The sequence below is a fragment of the Sinocyclocheilus anshuiensis genome, unplaced genomic scaffold (assembly GCF_001515605.1).
Source record: "Sinocyclocheilus anshuiensis isolate Anshui unplaced genomic scaffold, SAMN03320099.WGS_v1.1 scaffold478, whole genome shotgun sequence".
Lineage (NCBI taxonomy): Eukaryota > Metazoa > Chordata > Actinopteri > Cypriniformes > Cyprinidae > Sinocyclocheilus > Sinocyclocheilus anshuiensis.
In genome coordinates, this window is record NW_015542376.1 from 1,343,412 (window position 1) to 1,363,764 (window position 20,353).

Genomic DNA, 20,353 nt, shown 5'->3' on the forward strand with positions numbered 1-20,353 from the left:
TCAAGGTGTGGCATTAGCAGACTATTGTCTCAATGAGAGACTCTTTGAAAAACCTCATTTGTTCAAAACATGCAAGAAAGACACCACTACACCACCACTATTGAGTTGCTCTGAGATGGGGACGGGACTCTGTGGTTTTGCTTGGAACTATTTTTTGATGGTGGAGCAAATATAGACAAAGTGACTGGGAATACATGCGTGTAAGATGTAAGTTAACTTTTTTCATTAAACTGTTTTATATTTATTATATATTATATTTAAATATGATGTAATCAGCAGACAATAGAAGTTTGACAATGCTATCATAAAGGAATAACCATTTTAATTATGATATTAATATTAAAATTATATTAAAAGAAGATTATTAAATGCACAAATAATAAAAGGAAAATGTATCTTTATGTTCTTTCTTTACTTTCATAATATGGAATTATTTTTTTATTGTTTTTTTAATTATTATTTTTGTTCTAGTTCTAGCATTAATAATCAAGGATTGTGAATGAATTACTTTTTGGCCACCCCCCATCCCCCAATGAGAGACTCATTGAAAAACCTCATTTGTTCAAAACATGCAAGAAAGACACCACTACACCACCATTGAGTTGCTCTGAGATGGGGATGGGACTCTGTGGTTTTGCTTGGAACTATTTTTTGATGTTGGAGCAAATATAGACAAAGTGACTGGGAATACATGCGCGTAAGATGTAAGTTAACTTTTTTCATTAAACTGTTTTATGAATGCAACATAACACTGTTAAGTTGTGCTATACTGTCGGTTGAAATTTGTTGGCGAAATGTTCATAATGTGCAACAAGAGCCTTTATTTCTCCCTACAGAATGAAAAACTTATGGGTTCACCTCAAACAGAAAAACACCATCTTGTTTTTATTTTTAGCACTGACACTTCTCATGTGTTGTTCTGTCATACTTTTAAGTGTAAATGAAGGAGGAAGACAGGAAACCAGAGTGTTTGAGTGGCCGCGGCTGACAGTACAATATGAAATTAATTGCACCGCAATATATGAAATGGAACCAGTGGAACTGGGCAAAACTTTAGCCATTCGCAAGAAAAAAAGCTACATAGGGCCAACAGATGAGGCTGTTGTGAATGCCACCTCTGACTGTGATCGATTTGTGTCACAAGGTTATGGTGCGATTCAAGGCTCTGACTTTGAGCGTGAATTTCCCCTTGCTTTTTCTTTGGTTGTTCACCAGGATGTGGCTCTTGTGGAGAGGTTGCTAAGGGCCATTTATATGCCGCATAACATATACTGCATACATTATGATCTGAAGTCCTCAGATGACTTTATTTCAGCAATGAAAGGTCTGGCCCGCTGCATCCCCAACGTCTTCATTGCCTCAAAGCTGGAGAGGGTGCAGTACGCAGGAATCTCACGACTCAAAGCGGATCTTAATTGCCTGTCTGACCTCCTAGATTCTGAGGTCAAATGGAAGTATGTCATCAACCTCTGTGGTCAAGACTTTCCACTTCGGACAAATGCTGAGCTGGTGTCGGATCTAAAAGAGCTGAAAGGCAGGAACATGGTGGAGAGCAAGTGGCCTGGAGGAAAGCAATGGCGCTGGACTTTTCATCATTTACTGAAAGATAGTAATTCAGAGTACTACAACTCACCTGTAAGCACTTCTGAGATGAAATCTCCACCTCCTCACAACATAGACATGTTTGTGGGCAGCGCATACTTTACACTCTCAAGGGAATTTGTGGTTTTTGTTCACCAGAGTTCCCTAGCCAGGGATTTCTTGGCTTGGTCTGAGGATACATACTCACCTGATGAACATTTCTGGGCAACTCTGATTCGTGTGCCTGGAGTACCAGGGGAAGTGCCAAGATCTGATCCTGAGATCTCAGAACTGATAAGTAAAACCCGCCTGGTGAAGTGGTCATATCTAGAAAGGATTCTTTATCCACCATGCACTGGAGCCAGTATACGATCTGTATGTATTTATGGTGCTGCTGAGCTTAGATGGCTGCTAAAGTACGGCCACTGGTTTGCTAATAAAGTGGATCCAAAAGTGGATCCTGTTCTTATGGAATGTTTAGAAGAAAAGCTTGCAGAAAAACGTCTGAGTGTGTAGAGTGAAGTATAAATAATGGATTCTCATTCTGGAGATCACTAATACTGGACGTCTGGTTTTATGTTGCAAGTTATTCTCTGTCGCCCCCTGCTGTGCACAAAAGAACGGAGCATGAGTTGATTAATAATGTATTATTGCATTGTTTACCATATTACCCGTGCAAAATAACTACAAGTTGAAATAATAAGAAAAAAAATACTAATAAAACGAATGTAGTGTTCATTAAGCATATCTCCAAATACTAATGAGATATAGAAGTTGTCATATAGAATTGTAAGATTATTTATTTGTATATACGAAAGATACTTTGTAAATGATTTTAAATTATTATTATTATTATTATTTGTTCTTTGACCCACTGTTAACAAAAAATGGTCAATAGCGCAACTGAGCTCTCAAAACGTCAGAATTGTCTAGCAAAATAACGGAATTATTACATGAATTATCATGGCTTTAAGTTCAAGCAATACTAAAGTTAACCCAATTGAAAAAGGAAGTGTAATAATGTGTGTAAAGTCTAGTCCTCTGCTATCATCGACATTTATGTGCATTATCATGCAGCAGCTTTAAACAATTTTGCAGCATGAATGTACAAATGTTTGTCATGCCAATAAAGAATCTTAAAGCTGAAACTAATGCATGTAACTTGCTTATTATGAGGGATGAATAAACTTAAGACTTCCAGCTGAGACTGACACTATATGTTAATGTACAAAGAACAAAAATAATGAAGTGTGCTACATGCACTTTTCAGAACATTCCTATTTCTTATATCTGTAGTTTTAAAATGATTTATATTATATTATACATTATTTATAGTATTATATTTTCCGTTTTCATTTGAATTTGAGTATTTTTATTTGTTTTTTATATTTTACCTATTCAACTTCTGTTTTATTCTTATTTTTATTTTTTATGATGGTTAAGGATATTCATGCTTTCCACTATTTAGTCTTTATTTGTCTCTTTTTATTAATTCAAGCTTACAGAAATCCTAATATACACATTATATACATAACCTAAACCTAAATCTATGGACCTAACCCCAAATTATATTAGAAAACTTTTCTACAGCTTGTTTGAACTAAATCTGTTAAATTCTTTTGTAACACTTTTTATTTGTGCAGCTTGACTCCATGTTTTTCAGCAATCACTCCTGTATTTTACTGTCTAGTGATTTCTTAGCACAGATTCTCTACTGCTCTTAAGCTCTTTTATCACATTTCTTTGAATAATCAATTTCTCAATCTGCCATTATGTATAAATCAGCAATTTTTATACAAATTAAAACGGCTTTTAGCCTGACTTAAGTCTATTTTTACACCTCCTCTGACAAAGCTATCCTCTTACTCATATACGTCACACACCCTGTGAAAGCAGACTTTTCCTCACATAATGGACTACGGTCTTCAAAGATTGCCTTTCTTCACAAAACTTGCCATAGTTGAAACATATTAGAAATATAGTAATCTGCTCAAATCCTTTACTTTGGGATATTTGAGACCTCTCACATTCCGTAGAAAGCAGCTCTACGGGTGCGCGCGCAGGGCTGACCGCACACAAGTGCTGACGCTATTAATAACAAGCGGAGGAGACGTGATTATATCGGCTACTGGTTAAATAACCCGCTCAAAGGAAAATATAAAAGACATAAAAACCACATCGTCAGCAGGGTTAAGGTGAGTCGACAGTTGTCCTCCAGTTGCGTGTATGGTTGGTAGTTTCTCGCGTGCTGCGAAAGCGAGCAGAACTGAACTGGCACGGCCCAGTCAGTATTGAGGGGATGCAGTTTATTTAGATGTCTGAGATTAAATATACTTAGTCATTTAATAATCGATTTTTTAAGATTATAGCTTTCATAATCTGCCAGGAATGGTCGTATCTGAGACGTTGTGCTGAAATGTTACATTACATTTCAGGACATTTTGCTAGAATCAAAGAACGATTGAGATGTGCATGCGGCTTCAGGTGAGGCGCACAAATATTGGGTAAAATATGAGCGTACGCACGAAACTCGTGTTTACTTTAAGATTCCTGGATGTGCGTGCATTTTCAATAACTGGTGTGATTGACGAGTCTGAATTTGAGCATTTATTAATTAGCCTATTATTTAGACTTGTTCTACTTTTAGTTTTGTTTTGATCGTTTGGATTCTTCAGTTTTCGCCTTCTTGTTTAATGTTACAGTGATAAAATATCTTGAAGCAGTAGTTTTATTAATGCTTTATTTGACGACTTTTTTTATTGATCATAGAGCAGCATGATGTGGAAACGTTTTCTGACACACCCCCTCAGTTTGGCTCGTTCCCTTGTGTAAATGTGACAGACAGAACAAAGATGCTTCATTTAATAATTGTAATCATTTTCAAGACAAATTGTCACTTATTTTGAATAAAGTTCATTTAGTCAGTGGAGTTCGTAAACTGGCAGCTAGCGATGTCCAATTCGTGAGCGAATCACTTAAGATGGATCTTTTCGATGATTCGGTTGAAGCCGGTTTTGTGCACGAAGCGTTCAGAGCGGATCTTCAAATCAACTTGAATTGTTGAACCGATCCAACACGAGAACTGATAAGCGAACCAAATTTGGTCGGAAGAAAGGTTATTTACTTTAATATGTTAACGTAAACATACTGGGCAAATGTTGAATCCTGTACTTAAGTGGTTGGATAAATCTGTCTTTGAACCGGTTCATTAAAATGGACTGTTCGAAAGAACCGATTCGTGACTTCCCATAACTGGAGTTTGTTGTGAGGTGGTATTCGTGTCATATAGCGTATCCCCTTTTCATGGAAAGAGAACACCGTGTTCTTTTTGAACGAGAGAGAGAGGGGGGTTCTGTTAAAATTCAGACCATGAACTGAGAATTACATACTTTTGCAGACATCAGCTGCTGCTGACATTTTTTTGTATTCTTTAGCACCAAAGAGACCACAATTTAATGTAGATTGATTTGTTAACCAATTGTTTGTATAGTGTTATCTACATGTGATCAACAAATTCTCTATAAAATCTGTTAAATATATTTTTCTTTTGCATTTTAACCCTCAGAGTTAAACCAATGTCTTAACTTTCATCTCCAAGTTATTGTGTAGTTTGCTTTCTGGTCATGTCCGTTTTGACCAAACCAGTTCAATCCAGCACCAGAATTCAAACAACTCGCCCTCCCCTCAGAAACTTCACAATCTCACACACATCCTCCTTGTTTTTATGAGCACAGCGTCTCTCCTCCGCCGGTGATGTGTTTCTCTTGTGAATTATCTTTCACTCTAGTTTGAGTTGTCATCTTTCACTGTCAGTTCTTAATTAAATCGCCCAACAAGTTGGAAACTTGCATTTAGGAACATGTTTTGCGTTGTCGTGATAGCCTCCCACCTTAATTGTGCTGAGTTAACATTAATGTCACTGCCTCCAGAATTTTCTTTGTGCTTGACTGCTAATTCTATCTGACAATGTGTGAATATTAGAGAACGAGGGAACCGGCTCATTTGTTATGTAACGATAGCCGTGGTGACCACATACATGTTCACACAGGCGTGCTGTCCGCTTGTGAGTGTTATGGCCAGCCGTTCCCTATTCAGGCCAGATGACTAGACCTCTGTACTGTCATAGCTGCTTGTTTTTATATAAAAGATACTGGGGCTAGTTGTCACAAAGGCTATTTATCAGTAACTGTAAGGTTTTTATCTGAGCCTTAGGCCAACCTGACTTCACTTCTATGTGCAGTGGTTGTAATGCACTAATAAAACCCCCTGCGGATTTTTTAAAGTTAATTGGCTTTATCTGCTCGGCATGTGTGATACTACAACAGAGGCAAGAATAGACTCAGAAGCCCTCGGTGAACCGTGGCTGTGGACACAGGATAGGAGGTTTCGGATCACTAGCTTTACTCTGAGTGGGGGGTTGCCTTTGTTTTGGCCAGAGCGAGACCATTGGTATTTTGGAATGCTGGACTCCATATGTGCTTCGTTTTAAACATACAGCGTGTATTTTAAAGAAAGAGAAGAAAACAGCATATTGGAATGCTTTCTGAGGGATCATGTGACACTGACTGAAGACTGGAGTAGACTGCTAATTCAGCTTTGCCAGCACAGGAATGAATTAGAATTTAAAATATAATGAAGTAGAAAACTGTTATTTTAAATTATATTGATATTTAACAGTATTACTGTTTTATTATTGATCATAAATAGTGAGCATAAAGGTGTGGACACAAAAATTCAATTCGCTTTCTGGTTCAATAATTTAAATAGCCTTCCATGTGATCGTGAATTTCACATGAGGGCGAAAGATTTCCCCACACAGATTTCAATACTGGTTCATATTAGTTGCGTGGATTTGTCACACTGACCATCAGAAAACTGATTGCTTAGAAAGTGACGTCTGAGCGAGCTGTGCTTTTATATATTGCTACAGTGTTGATAATAAACAATGAATCCTTTTTACCTGTGATATTTCACATTCTTTTGAATGGTGGTGTACCCTGAATTATTATGCTTAGATATACTTTAAAAGTTCCAGAGATAGATATAGATACAGGTATTAGGTTCCAGCTGACAAAGCTCCCTCTGTCTGCATTTCAGAGCATTTGCTCAGTAACATTGAGAGCAGAGAGTGTTGGGGACACCAGACGTTTGTTTCCGGCTTTTCCTGTAGACAGCTGTTACGCAAAATGTGCCACTGCACAACATGCTATGGATATTTTTGCCTTCAGCTAGCCTATAGCCACGCTCATGAAGCTTAATTTTGACTCATGCTAGAGTTGCATTTAACAGCAAGCAAATCAAAAGTAAAAGCGTTTAAAAATGATGTTGTCTTTTTTTATATGATATTAGTTGGTTAATGCATGTATATTAAATAAACAAAACATGCAGCAAGCAAAGGGTTTATAGGCTAAAAAATGTTTTTCTGTCTTAACTAGTTGTGGAGTGTAATTTCTCCACCTTTAATGTAAATTAGAATTGCAATAAATAAATATTTTTGTGCATTCTGCCTCGCATTGAGCTTTGTTTAGTGAAGTGTTGAGTTTGCAGGCCACTCTGAGCCTCAGGTCCTGTGGTGTGGCCCTCTGGTACATGTACAGAGATCATGCATTCCACTGGAAGAATGCAGGATGTTGTGGGGGTGTTTTGGTGGCTGGTTGGGTTTTTGTGGCTCACGTCTATTGTGTATGATTGTGTGGGTGTGCTTGTATGGACAGACGTAATATTGATTTCTTGTGTCTTGCCCTTTAAACAAGGCAAGAACATAGCAGTGTTAGCAGTCATAATTTCAATGGCAGGCATCAATAGATTTCATTTTAAAGATCACATCACTTACAACAGTTTTGAAGGATTTTAAACTTTTAATTATTACTTTTATGTTAAATTCCAAAAAAAAGAAAAAAAAAACCTTCCTAACCCCTGGATGCTAAAAAAAATGGTGATCTGTTGGACTCCGACACTCATTCCAGCCTTTTTAGATTTTTTAAGGTAGTAAAGCTTAGCTGTGTGTGTGTGTGTGTGTGTGTGTGTGTGTGTGTGTGTGTGTGTGTGTGTGTGCGCGCGCGCGCGCGCAATAGATTTCATTTTAAAGATCACATCACTTACAACAGTTTTGAAGGATTTTAAACTTTTAATTATTACTTTTATGTTAAATTCCAAAAAAAAGAAAAAAAAAACCTTCCTAACCCCTGGATGCTAAAAAAAATGGTGATCTGTTGGACTCCGACACTCATTCCAGCCTTTTTAGATTTTTTAAGGTAGTAAAGCTTAGCTGTGTGTGTGTGTGTGTGTGTGTGTGTGTGTGTGTGTGTGTGTGTGTGTGTGTGCGCGCGCGCGCCTGCGTGCGTGTGTGCTACTGTTTGGTCTGATTGTCAGCTTGACACAGATAGTTGTTGACAGTAGGGGATTCATTGAGGCCAGCTGAGGATGGACAGCAGCCAACCATAGTGTCTGCAGTGTTGGAACAGAGAATGTGTATTTATGAATTTGTGTTTTGTCTCCTCTTTGTTTGCATTTAATGTTTTTATTTTTATTTTTATTAATATGGTCAAAATTGCTTGTGCAGGGACTTGAGTTAGTGTGAGAACCGTTTTCTCATTAGAGTTGAAGTGTTGAGATTTAATGAAGCAAACCTTGACTCCAATATCTAGTTAGATAATAGAGATCTTATGTCATGCACACATACAAAAGTGTAAACATCCCTTATATGACTATTGAATTATTCTGTACCCAAACTGATTCTGTGAGATTAAGATTTAATCTTAATCTCAATTAAGAAAGTTCAATATTTTTGTTATGCTTACACTAAACAAAGCTCAATGTTGACTGCAGAATTCCTGACAGACAGACACAATATTCACTGCAACATGCAGTTCCCAATCAACCTGTCTGGCTTCTATTGGATCAATACTTCACTGTCTCATAATAAACCTCCTTTTATTCCTATCTAATGGCTAGAATTTAGCTTTCTACTGACCCCTCTGTGGTTATATGGCCAAAAATAATTTATTTTAACTGACCATATTCTGAAGTATCTGTACAACCCCATGGTACAATGACGCTGACTAACCCAAAGAAGGATTTGAAGAACCCAAATATAAAAATATTTGACAGTAGGGGTTTTATACAGTGATCACAAAAAAAAAAGAAAGAAAAAAAAAGTGCTGAACAATCTGGAAGCTCAATGGTGAAAAGACCAGTTTCATATGAAATTGAAGCATGCAAGTTCAGATGTTGATGATATTAAAAGATATTTGGTCAGGCAAAGATGACATAAGAAGCAACAGCAAGATTGTTGCTGTTGCTTTAAATAAAACAAACATTAGCAAGGAATTTGCTTTTTGCTTTTTCTCACTCATCAGTATGTTAAATTGCTTGCAGGTAGAAAGCAGTTTGAAAGAAATTAGTCATGAATGAATTTTCAGATCAAATTTGACAGAGTAATTGATTAGAAAACAAACTATTGAATTCATTCGACAGAGCACTGAAGTTTCCATTTTTGTGACCTCTGACCCCTGCAGGGATGGATTTCCCTGTAGATGTGTTGGTGTCTGGCAGACATGAGGACTTGGAAAGTTCAGCCCAGAGCTACATGAACAAACTGCTCTACAGCAACCCAGATAACACACAATACTTTACCCTGCCCTGCATGAGAAAGGTAAAACACACACAACAGAGCTCAGATCATGTGGAGAATATCAGATGATACTAAAAAAGAAACTTTTCTGTGCAAAGTTATAGGCCTATCCGATTTTACAATTTGGCATATGTTTATAACTCCTAAAATTTTACGCATAATTAGTTGAGAACAGCTCAAATAATACACTAAAGAATCTATGTTTTAATTAAAAACAAAAAATGTAAGTGTTTTTTTTTTTTTATAACTTTTTTTGTGTTTAAACCCTTTAAAAATGGACCCTGTTCACTTCCATTGTGCCTCACCAATGATTAAATTGTAGCCTGTAATATTTCTTTAAGAATCCTATTCTGTCTCTTTTAGATCCGGATCAGTCCTGCCAATGTCGGGTTTGTTCCTCTTTATGGAGCCAATCTAAAACACAAAGTCCTGGCTCTGTTTGCTCCCGAGGACCAGTTCACAGGTAGCCCACTTTCCTGCCCATTTTACCTATCACGATAACATCATGAATGGATTTTATGACAATAACATCATGGATGCCTTCCAGGAAAGTTAGATTTGAATTTCTTTAGCGTATTATTTACTTTTATTCCTCTTCGCCTCCCTTCTCTTATAATTTTTTTTCCCTAGCTGTGGCATTGTTCTTGGCTGACCAGTGGTACGCAGTGGAAGATGTTCTCAGAACGGCAAATCCTGCAAGAGAAGGCCTTGTGAAGGTAATCTTTCTTTCTTTTTTTTGGAAAGCTTGGGCATTGAACTTTTTAATGAAATTATTCAGACACATTTTTGTACTTTTAACAGTGTCTATTCAGAATGTCGCTTCTTTTCCAAGTAAATAAAAAGCAGAAATCTGGCATTTTCTTTGAGGCCTTGTTAAGTAGTTGCAAATGTTTATATATATATATATATATATATATATTTATTTATTTATTTATTTTTTTTTTTTAGTATATGTGTGAATGTTTAATTAGAGAGAGAGAGAGGGAGGAAACAAAAGCAAGGTTTGAGCAGTGAAATGTAGTGGTTTGGCCAAACAAATAATTGCGAACCGAACAGACAGTAGTTTGTGGCTGATCAGTGAGAGGTGTTTTTGTCTCAGTCTCTACTCTTTGCATACATAGGCTTGCTTTTATCAGAATGCAGTCCTGAAATATTTTTAAATGTACACAGGCACTCTTTTTCTCGCTCACTCAAAAATACACAATGCACCCTTTTTCTTTATGCTTGCACTTGTTCATTCCACTAATGTGTAGCATAACACACTCCATGTGTTGTAATATCCTGTGAGGCAGTCTGGATTTCCTCTGCAGGAATATCATCTTTATAACTTGACTGTTGCATGACGTTGTACGCCTGTTGTTTAAAGTCAGCCTGAAATGAAAATTGAACTTATTTTCTAAATGTATGTTACTGATCTTATTGTCAATTCATCCATTAATTTCTTTCTTTCTTTCTTTCTTGCTTTCTTTCTTTCTTTCTTTCTTTCTTTCGTAATTTTTAATCAAAATGTCTTAACTCGATCTCTTTTGTGAATAATTGTATTTGCGCAGGTAAGGTCTGTGGGCGAGAGGACCGTCTTATATGTGCTGAACCGCATCATTTATCGGACGGTGGAAATGGGTTCTAACGAGGTGCCGTTCCTGTGCCACGGAGAAGATGTCTTTGCGAAAATCCTCTGGAAGAATGGAGAGGCGGTGGGCTTCTACTCGGTCAAATCTAAAGGTCGGTCCTTCTCCCTGGAGAGTCTGGCAGTGCTGTAGATGCATTGCTCATTCTGCCCATTGTGTGAATAAGTTTACATCATAAAACAATCTACAGTGTCTTCATTAAAGGATGAGTGAGATATATAACTAGTCTTTGCCAGTTTATAAGAAGGCAAGCTCACAAGCTTCTGTGTTGTGGCCTAGTAATAAAGATCTTGGCTTGTACGGAAAGGTTGTAGATTCAAAAACTGCTAAAAAAAAAAAAAGAACAGTTATTATTATTATTATTATCCTGTGAAAGATTTGATAGACCTAGAAAGTTGTGACATATGGAAGCACACATAAGAAAAAAAAAACATGTTATGTTTAGTTATGACATACTTATGGCATTTAAGTCTATTATTAGAGAAGTAGTCAATTACAACAAAAATTCATTATTACAGTTACAAAAGTTAGAAAACAGAAATGGCTCCTCATTAAAATGAGTACTTTTGTCATGATTATTACTTATCTCATAATTTTTTTTTTAATCTCAAAATTATGACTTGGTATGTAATTATTTATATATTTTTTTATATTATTATGACTTTGCCTTAATTTCGATTTTTTTTTTCCCGAGATCTCATCATTATGACAGTATCTTAGTTTTGACTTGTGTCATAATTATGGTGGTCATAATTAAGTCATAATTCTGAATCTATATAAAAAATTTGACTTTTTATGACATAATTTTTTTTATCTCATAATTGACTTGGTATGTCATAATTATGACTGTTAGAATTTAGACATTTTATATCATAGTTATGACTCCAGTCCAGACGTCTCGTCCATCTGCTGTGTTCGTTCTCTCCTACAGGTAGCTTGTGTAATAGCTTTGTGAGCCAGTGCTACCTACTTCCTGTCATGGACTCTATATTTGTGAGGAAGGATCACCGTGGTAACGGTCATGGCTTGCAGATGTTGGAGGACTTTGTAGACTCCTTTAAAGATGATGAACTGGGCGTGAAATACCCTTTAACACCAGCAATGCAAAAGGGTAAGAAATGTGCTTCACTTCTTTGAAATGCCCCTTTACTAGTTTGTAGCCTTATGCTGTACAAGGAAGGGAAAAAAAACATTTGAATGAGGTGACAGTGTTGAACTTTAGTAAGCAAATGACTGTTGCAAATGCCTGTCCTGCACAATGTTACTGTATAGAGTAGCTGTTTTGAGACTTGCTCAAAGCTGTATTGAAATATAGCTGTATTATTAAATATTAAGAAGCACAACTGTTTTCAGCATTGATAATAACAATAAATGTTTCTTGAGCACCAAATCAGCATATTAGAATGATTTCTGAAGGATCATGACTGAAGACTGGAGTAATGGCTGCTGAAAATTCAACTTTGCCATCACAGGAATAAATTACATTTTATTAAATCAAGTTTTTAAATTCTAATAATATTTCACAATAGTACAGTTTTTTTCTGTATTTTTTTTTATCAGATAAATGCAGCCTTGGTGAGCATAAGAGACTTTTCAAACACATTTTTAAAAAATCGTACACACCGCAAACTATATTGTAATTTAAACTTGTGTATATATCGCATATAGTATATATTTCATTTTTTTTACTTGTTTACTTTTAGTATATATTATGCAATTAGATTGTAAGTAAATATAAAAAGCTACATTTCATTAATATGTTTTACTAATGTATATAAAGAGTAATTTTAAAAAATATGCTCCAGTATGCAGACAGTACCTGAGCACATACCCGGCCGATGTGGACCTGTTGTGGGAGGTGGAAGGAGTCGGAGGTCCCTACCAGAAAGTGAAAGTGGCAAGCAAACTTGGCTCCATGACACTACAATGTGAGCTTTTGCACTGGCTCTTCCTGGGTCATTAAAAATTAACAGTTGTTGGGTTGATTCTTAAAATGGCAGCTTTTACCAATATATCGCATTGTTCATTGCAAGTAACATCAGCTCAGTTTCACATATTTATTTGAGTTATAGGTTAGATTATAGATTTGTTGTGTCCATCTCCATACAGGCAACCACAGCTCATGGGCAGCAGAGGAAAGCAAAAACGGAGAGGCTGCGGTTAATGAGCTGGAGATGACCGAGGAGAGCTGCCTGGACATCACGGTAAATTTGATCCTGTCTTTATGTAGTATATTCTCAGAAAAGCGTTCTAGCATGTGGACAGTTACTGTACCTCTCTAAATGTATCTCTTTAAAAGCATGTTTTTTTTTTTGTTTTTTTTTGTAATTCATCTCCTTAATAGAAAACAATTGCTATCTGACTAAATCACCTCTAAGCAATTTTCCAATCAATCTTTCCAAGCAATCTGATTTTTTTTAGCATTATGATTTCTTTTACATTAAAAGATCATTTAACAATGTTTTGTTAAGTCTGTCAATTTCTCAATTAATGGTTTGTGTTTAGCTTCAGTATAACTAAGAAACACTTACTTTTAATGGTTTCTGGTGGATATGAACCTATTATACTGTATAGGGCTTCCTTTAGTCATTCAGACTGAACATGCACATGCTTGCTTAATTGTTGTGCTTTTTTCTGATTGTGAGCTATTTGCATTTATAGAATCTGTTAACCCTTGACTGAGTAGAGTGAATTGTTTTCATTTTGGTTTAACAGGAGGATGTGGTGGTAGTCAACAAACATCTCAAAGTAGCAGAAGGTTTGGATTTTTGTTAAATTTATCATTCTAAAAACACCCTTTCTTGCCAATTCAGACAGTTTAAGTTGGTGTGAAAGCCTTTTCTTTTTCTTTCATCCTCTTGCTCTAGAAATTAGTGACTTGCCCATTTCCACACGCATGCGCAGTAGTGAACACAGACAAAAGAAAAGGCTGCGGGAAGAACCAGAAGAGAGCACCATGGAGAACCGACCTGAAAAAATCAGCAGGTCTCTAAAAACCCCTCACATACAACACCTCAATGACTGATTGCTTTTAGAGGTTGTACAGTAATGGGGATTTACTCATGTGTGTCACTGAGATAAAAAGCATAATATCATAATACAAAAGATGGGCTCTAAAAATGACCCTCCACCATGGGCCTGCTAGTAAATTGTTGATATTAAATCCTGACAGGAATAAAATGTTACATATGTAAAGCGTATTAAATGTGGTTAAAAATCCCATAGATCCAAAGGAGTGACCCAAACCATATGTAGGGACCAGAAACACCCTAGAAACCACATAGAAACACTTAAAGAATTTAATATTTTATTTATTATAAATTAATGCTTTTTTCATAATACTCCAACTAATGCTAAATTATGCAGTTAGAAATGTTAATGTATTAGTACATGTAAACGAATTAAACGAAACTAAAATTATTAACATTAAACCTAGATTAATAAATAAATAAGTTATATTATTTTTTTTAATTTTTTTTTTTATGTAATTTTTAATCAGCCATTACTCGAGTCCATAGTGTCACATGATCCTTTAGAAATCATTAATATGCTGATATAGTGCTCAGTTTCTTATTATTATCAATGTTGAAAACAGTTGTACCAAAAAATGTAATGTAAATCTAGAAGGATTGAATTATCGTATTGTCCTCCTTGTCATTTATAACCTGTAATTTGAATTTAGAGTGGTCGAACCCGAAGCAGAGACAGAACCTGATGCTGTTGTGCCAGAGACTAAAGAACACACAGATGGAGAAAGTGGAGGAGAACAAGAAGGAGCAGCAACCTCAGTCCAGGTGGAAGAGGCTGCAACCAATGAGGCCCTTGCAGACACAGAAATTCTGGTGAGGGACACAGCTGCATCCTTTGTTGGTTGTCTTATCTGGTACACTATTTCATCACTGGTTTAATATGAGGCCAAACAAGTTGGCTTACATCAGTTGCCAATGCAAATTATGTTTGTGGTTCATAAAACAGTATGTTCTGTGTGCCAGATTTGCAAATTTTGTCAGTTCACACATACAAATAGGTACAAACCCAAACAACCACAGGTTTTCAATTTTCTGTTTCTCTGTGAAGGTGGCAGAAGTCAATGGAGAAATGACTGACAGTCAGGAAGAGGAGAATGAGATGTCAGCAGTCACAGCAGAGGATGCACAGGCCACGCAAGAGCTCCCTCTAGAGGCTGAACCTGTCATCCAAAATGGCACCGCTGAGGAGATAGAGGCAGAGGGAGAAGCACAGGTAAACTGTTTAGTTCAGTTTAAGGTCAAGGTTGTACTGTTACATGATTTGAGAAATCTGTATACACTACCATTTGGGTCATTTATTATTATAATTTTTTTTTAAAGAAGTCTCTTATGCTCACCGAGGCTGCATACATTTTTGATTAAAATACTGTAAAAACAGTAATAGTGTGAAATGTGTTTACAATTTAATATAACTTACAACAGTTTTCTGTTGTAATATATTTTAAAATGTAATTTATTCCTGTGTGGGCAAAGCCAACATTCAGACGATATTCAGCAGCCATTACTCCAGTCTTCAGTGTCACATGATCCTTTAGAAATGTTGTATAATCCGTGAAACATTTTTTTCCAGGATTTTTTTAGCTCAAAACTACTATTCAAAGTTTGGGGTCTGTAAGATGTTTTTACATTTTTTTTCAAAGAAGTCTCATGCACACAGGCTTTGATCATAAATACAGCAAAATGTTTACACTAAAAAAATTATATATATATATAACTTACAACAGTTTTCTGTTGTAATATATTTTAAAATGTAATTTATTCCTGTGTGGGCAAAGCCAACATTCAGACGATATTCAGCAGCCATTACTCCAGTCTTCAGTGTCACATGATCCTTTAGAAATGTTGTATAATCCGTGAAACATTTTTTTCCAGGATTTTTTTAGCTCAAAAAGAGTTCAAAAGAAGAGCATTTATTTAAAATAGATTTTCGTAACATTGTAAAAAAAATTGTTTTATCATTTTAATGCATTTTTGTTGAATAAAAGTATTTCTCAAAAAAAAAAATCTTATTGACCTCAAACTTTTAAATGGTATTGTATATATAATATAAATAATAAAAATTCATCAACCATGCACCCAAAATAAAATTTGAAATAACATTTTAATTTTTAACAAAGAATACTGTTAACATTCTCACAATCATGTCAGCTCTGTGGCATAGCGGTCAGTGTGCTTTAATATGTTGAGCTGTGGCGCTAACATGAGCAATACAAGTTCAAAGCCTGCTCACAAAATTTTCCAATCTCTTCCTGAATATTTAGGAAATATGGAATGCGTAGTGTTTTTTTTTAATTAAGAGCATCAGTGTCACTACTTAGACTAGAACTAAACAGATTCATTATCTGCTTTGTCTTGTTAAGGATGACATCATTGACACCCCTGAAGTGTCTGAAGTAGTGGAGCAGATCGACCAAGAACTTGTTACTGAGGAGAAACAGGATGCAAAAGCAGAAGTTTCTTCTCCAGTTGAGGAGGAAGAGGAAGTTCAGCAGGAAGAGGAAGTAGCTCCTGCAGTTGAGGATGTAGCTTCAACAGTTAAGGAAACCGAAGACACTGATCGTCCACCAGCTGTTCCTGAGGCGCCAGTCATTCCGGCCAACTTGGTTGAGTGTGTTTCCTCTGTGCAGGACAGTGATGCAGTAGAGGAACCATCTGCTCCTGAGCTAGAAGCTCTACAGGAGGAGACGTCTGCTTCTCCTAGTGCAGCAGGTGAAGAAGAGGTCATTATAGAGACAGAGGAGCCAGCTGTGAACCAACAAGATGAGACTGCCTCCGATGAGCCACTTGAGACAGAGGAAAGCCAACCTACAACGGAGGACTCTGAAAAAGAGGAGCCAGAGGAAGAGAAATTACCTGAGATGGATGAAAAAGATGAACAGAAAGAAGAGGAGGACACTGCCACCACTGAAGATGATGATGATGATGAGGGGAAAAGCTCAGACGAAGTTCACGATTCTCCTCCAGGCATTCGAGTTCTTCGAGGAGGCAGGATCAAACCCGTCCCGCCAACACCCAAGCGCACATCCAGTAGACTGAGCAAAGCTGTCGTTATACAGGTGGTTGATGAGGAGTTTGATGAAGAGGAAGAGGAAAACCTCACAAGCACTGAAGAGGAGAAGGGGAGCACAGAGGAAGAAGAAGCTGCTGAACACAATTCGGGAGAAGAGGAGGGCCCTCCGGTGATTGACAGGAGAGTGTTGCGGATGAAAACCAAAGTGATCCAGTCCACACCCACAAAAGCAAAAAGACGCAGTAAAAACTGATTACATTCATTCTCCATGACACTCCAGTACACTGCAGTATTGTCTACATTCAAAACACTTAGTATGTAAGTTAGTAAGTACTACTTTGCACACACTTATATACCACCATCTGTACTAGAGAGAATTCAAATGTCTTTTATACTTGGGTCAGGGTTTATAACAGGCGGTGTTTACAACATCTAGTTGTTGGTTTTGGTTCAGGTTTTGTTTTATGTCTAAAAGAGAAAATTAAAACAAAACGGGCTGTATTTCATATTAATATGTTGTAAGCACAGTCCTTGATTTACAGTGCTGACTGCTCAATTATAACTGTGATTTGAATCTTCCTTTACTTTTGATTTACCTTTAAAATGTATACTTATTGACTGCAGCTTAAACTGCTTATAAAAAAAGCAGCTATAATCTTGTGAATTTCCCAGACTAAGTTACAATGTGAAGATCTTCTATTAGGCGTGCTGTTGTGGATTGAGTTTCACCAATATCGTTTCAGATTTTGTTCTCACAAATGTTTTGATTTAAATTTTGTCACCTCACCCAATAAGGTTTTAAGCAGACCCTTTCACATTTGTAACTACCTTTCAGATGATTTTGACAGGTTTTTAAATGTGTTCTCCAAATTTTGTGAATTAAGGCATTGCTATGCACGCCCATACATACACGTACATTATTAGATGTATTCACACATAAATATGCAAGTATGTTTATACCTGAGGAAAGTGCAGGTTTATATAAAGTTTACATGAAGGCTAATATGTTAACTGTATGGTTAATTATATATATGGCTGGTAAAGAGACTGACATTAGCATCCAAAAGTGACGTTTGCGTTTAAATGTCTTATTGTCTCATTTTAAATACCAACCCTAGATTATATATTAAGCTGAAAACTAAAGCATAAAATATAAGTGGTGAATTTTAATAATTGTGGCTTCAAGTAATGTAAATATTAAGACTCGTGTTGACACCTGTTAGCATTTTACTCGTAGTGAAGTATTTCGTTGTTTTTTTTTGTTTCGTTTTTTTCAAAAAATCTTCAGTAGCCCACGTGCTATTAAATGACGCATATATCGTCTAATTCATATTTTGTTAAAGCTGTGAAAGAAACGCTCACACATTTCAGTTTTTACACACGTTTCAGAGTTTGAACACTCCATGGTTAATGTGGGTGACCACATGAGGGCGCACTTGGATGTTAAAAAAGCCATTGCGGGAGTCGCTTCTCATTCTTTCAAGATCATTGTTTGTCTTCGCCGTTATCTCATTGTTGACACCTGAGGTCAGTTGCTTGCATTTTTATATCAGGTGAAAATAAGGAAAAGAAAATAACTCTAGACACGTGAATTCTTCCAGATTTCCTCTCAACTTAAAAGTGTCAAAGTTCATGCTTTTTTGGTGATCGGAAATCAAATTAAAAGTAGACATTTTTGATCACAATCTTGAGTGCTTTAAACTTTATTTGACTTGTTTAGGTGTTTGAGCAATATTTTTCTGGACTAGTTTTCTCAAACTGATTTTCCTGTAGTAAATAAATACCTTTCTTGTAAATTCCATGTCCTCATCAGTTTTTTCAACCCAGTTTCTTCCACATGAATGCATAAATATTAATACACTGTGCTCTGAGCTGTGTAAACATACACATATGGATGAGGCGGAGTGATTTTGTACAGCTGGGTTGAATGATATTTCGGTGCCAATCATTTGCTAAGCAAGGTGTGTCGGAGTGCATGTGCTGTCTCTTTTGTGTTTTCTAACAAAAGCCGCCCAGCTGGTTTCCTCTGCCTTACCCTACCTTGTTCTTCCAGCTTTTATCTATTTTAGCAAATTTTATGCAATTTGCACATCTTTTGAATTTTTTTTCATTGACTATATGTGTGTAACTGCTAATCTAAAAAGAGAATTGGTTAAGGTATATTTTGATGGGTTTTCAAGGAAATAGATGGAAACCATAAAAAAAAAAAAGATGTCTCTATATATATTTCGCACCTTTTGAATTGTGCATGGTTTTTGCAAACCAATTGTGCGAGGTATTGCTCTGCAAGTGTGTGTGTGTGTCTGTGTGTTTGTGGTGTGGGTGCACTAGCTGCTGTGTGTTTTATGGTCCTGGCTGATTAAGTTTGGCACTGTCAGGAGTGGGTTTGTGTGTGTAATTAATGATGTGTCTCCTGCTCTCTCCCATGGTAAAGGCTAATAGGATTTCCCAGCCCCAGGCTACAGCGAGGAGAGGCTGGGCGCATGAGGAAGTGTGCAGGAGAGGAGAGGGGAGACCGATTGCGAGAGGTGATAGGACAGGTGACAACGCAGGAGGTTTGAGCAGGTGGAGGTGAGAGGTTACAGAGGATTCTGGATGGTCTGGCTACGCTTGAGAGGAGAATTTGGGCTGCTGTGGGAAAATGAGAATGTGTTAAAACTGTAAAACCTCTGGAGAAAGAAACTGCTAAAAAAGAAGAAACATGAAATTTGTAATTTAACATTTTGATGGGGGAAAAAAGATTTTCTAGTAGTTTTGAGGTTTTTTTTTTCTAAAAGGTATTTATTCAACTATGTTTATATTTTGTTATTTTAATGTATTACAATATTTACAAATATTTTGAAAACTAGAAAGTTTATTTTATTTTCATTCATCATTAAAGTTATATTCTGCTAAAATAGGTCAAATGTAACTAGCCATTTAAACTATTTAATATTAAATTTTTATGTAATATTTGCATCAATATAAAAAAATCTAAATAACATTAAATATAAATAAAAATAATATAATAGTATTGAATAATTTAACTAGACATTTTAACCACTTTAAACCATTTAGTATCAATAGTATATATTATTTGCATCAATTTTTTTTCGTTCATTTCTTTTTTCAAGTTATTCTACAAAAAATTCTATAATTTATTAATAAAGTACTTTTATAGTATTTGATGTATTTAAATATTCACAGATACTTTGAAAGTTAGAAATATAATTAATATAATTTATTGTAGTTTATTATCAGTCAGCATTAAAGTTACTTACACCTGAAATAGATCAAATGTAACCAGCCATTTTTTAACCATTTTATATCAGTATTGTATACTGTATGCACAGAATAGAAAACAATGTAATATCAACCCTTAAAATAGTTCTACCAAACAGGTTTATAATGGACAATTGGGACTTACATTTTGAGCTGAGCTAAAAATACACAAGAACAAAGCTAAATGTAATTTTCCATCTGAACCCCCCCC

At 36.0% G+C, this 20,353-nt stretch overlaps 2 protein-coding genes across 2 annotated transcripts; both read left to right on the forward strand.

Moving 5' to 3' along the window:
- The first annotated feature begins 626 nt into the window (after positions 1–626).
- On the forward strand, positions 627–2,097 carry LOC107692322 (beta-1,3-galactosyl-O-glycosyl-glycoprotein beta-1,6-N-acetylglucosaminyltransferase 4-like). The gene is made up of 2 exons (XM_016491304.1): positions 627–704; positions 837–2,097. The coding sequence occupies exon 2, from the start codon at positions 838–840 to the stop codon at positions 2,095–2,097; it is 1,260 nt and encodes a 419-aa protein (XP_016346790.1). The 5' UTR covers positions 627–704; position 837.
- A 1,528-nt stretch (positions 2,098–3,625) lies between these two features.
- LOC107692296 (soluble lamin-associated protein of 75 kDa-like) lies at positions 3,626–18,668 on the forward strand. The gene is made up of 13 exons (XM_016491277.1): positions 3,626–3,776; positions 9,099–9,235; positions 9,578–9,677; positions 9,845–9,930; positions 10,765–10,936; positions 11,774–11,953; positions 12,648–12,770; positions 12,952–13,046; positions 13,558–13,600; positions 13,710–13,827; positions 14,525–14,684; positions 14,920–15,084; positions 16,232–18,668. Exons 2-13 carry the CDS (start codon positions 9,101–9,103, stop codon positions 17,132–17,134), a joined length of 2,280 nt encoding a protein of 759 aa, XP_016346763.1. The 5' UTR covers positions 3,626–3,776; positions 9,099–9,100; the 3' UTR covers positions 17,135–18,668.
- Positions 18,669–20,353: the final 1,685 nt, after the last annotated feature.

Coding starts and splice junctions, on each gene's coding strand:
- LOC107692322 (XM_016491304.1), top strand. CDS start 838: ATGAAAAACTTATGGGTTCACCTCAAACAGAAAAACACCATCTTGTTT.
- LOC107692296 (XM_016491277.1), top strand. CDS start 9,101: ATGGATTTCCCTGTAGATGTGTTGGTGTCTGGCAGACATGAGGACTTG. Junction 9,931..10,764: donor CAAGAGAAGGCCTTGTGAAG/GTAATCTTTCTT, acceptor GTATTTGCGCAG/GTAAGGTCTGTGGGCGAGAG. Junction 11,954..12,647: donor AACACCAGCAATGCAAAAGG/GTAAGAAATGTG, acceptor AATATGCTCCAG/TATGCAGACAGTACCTGAGC.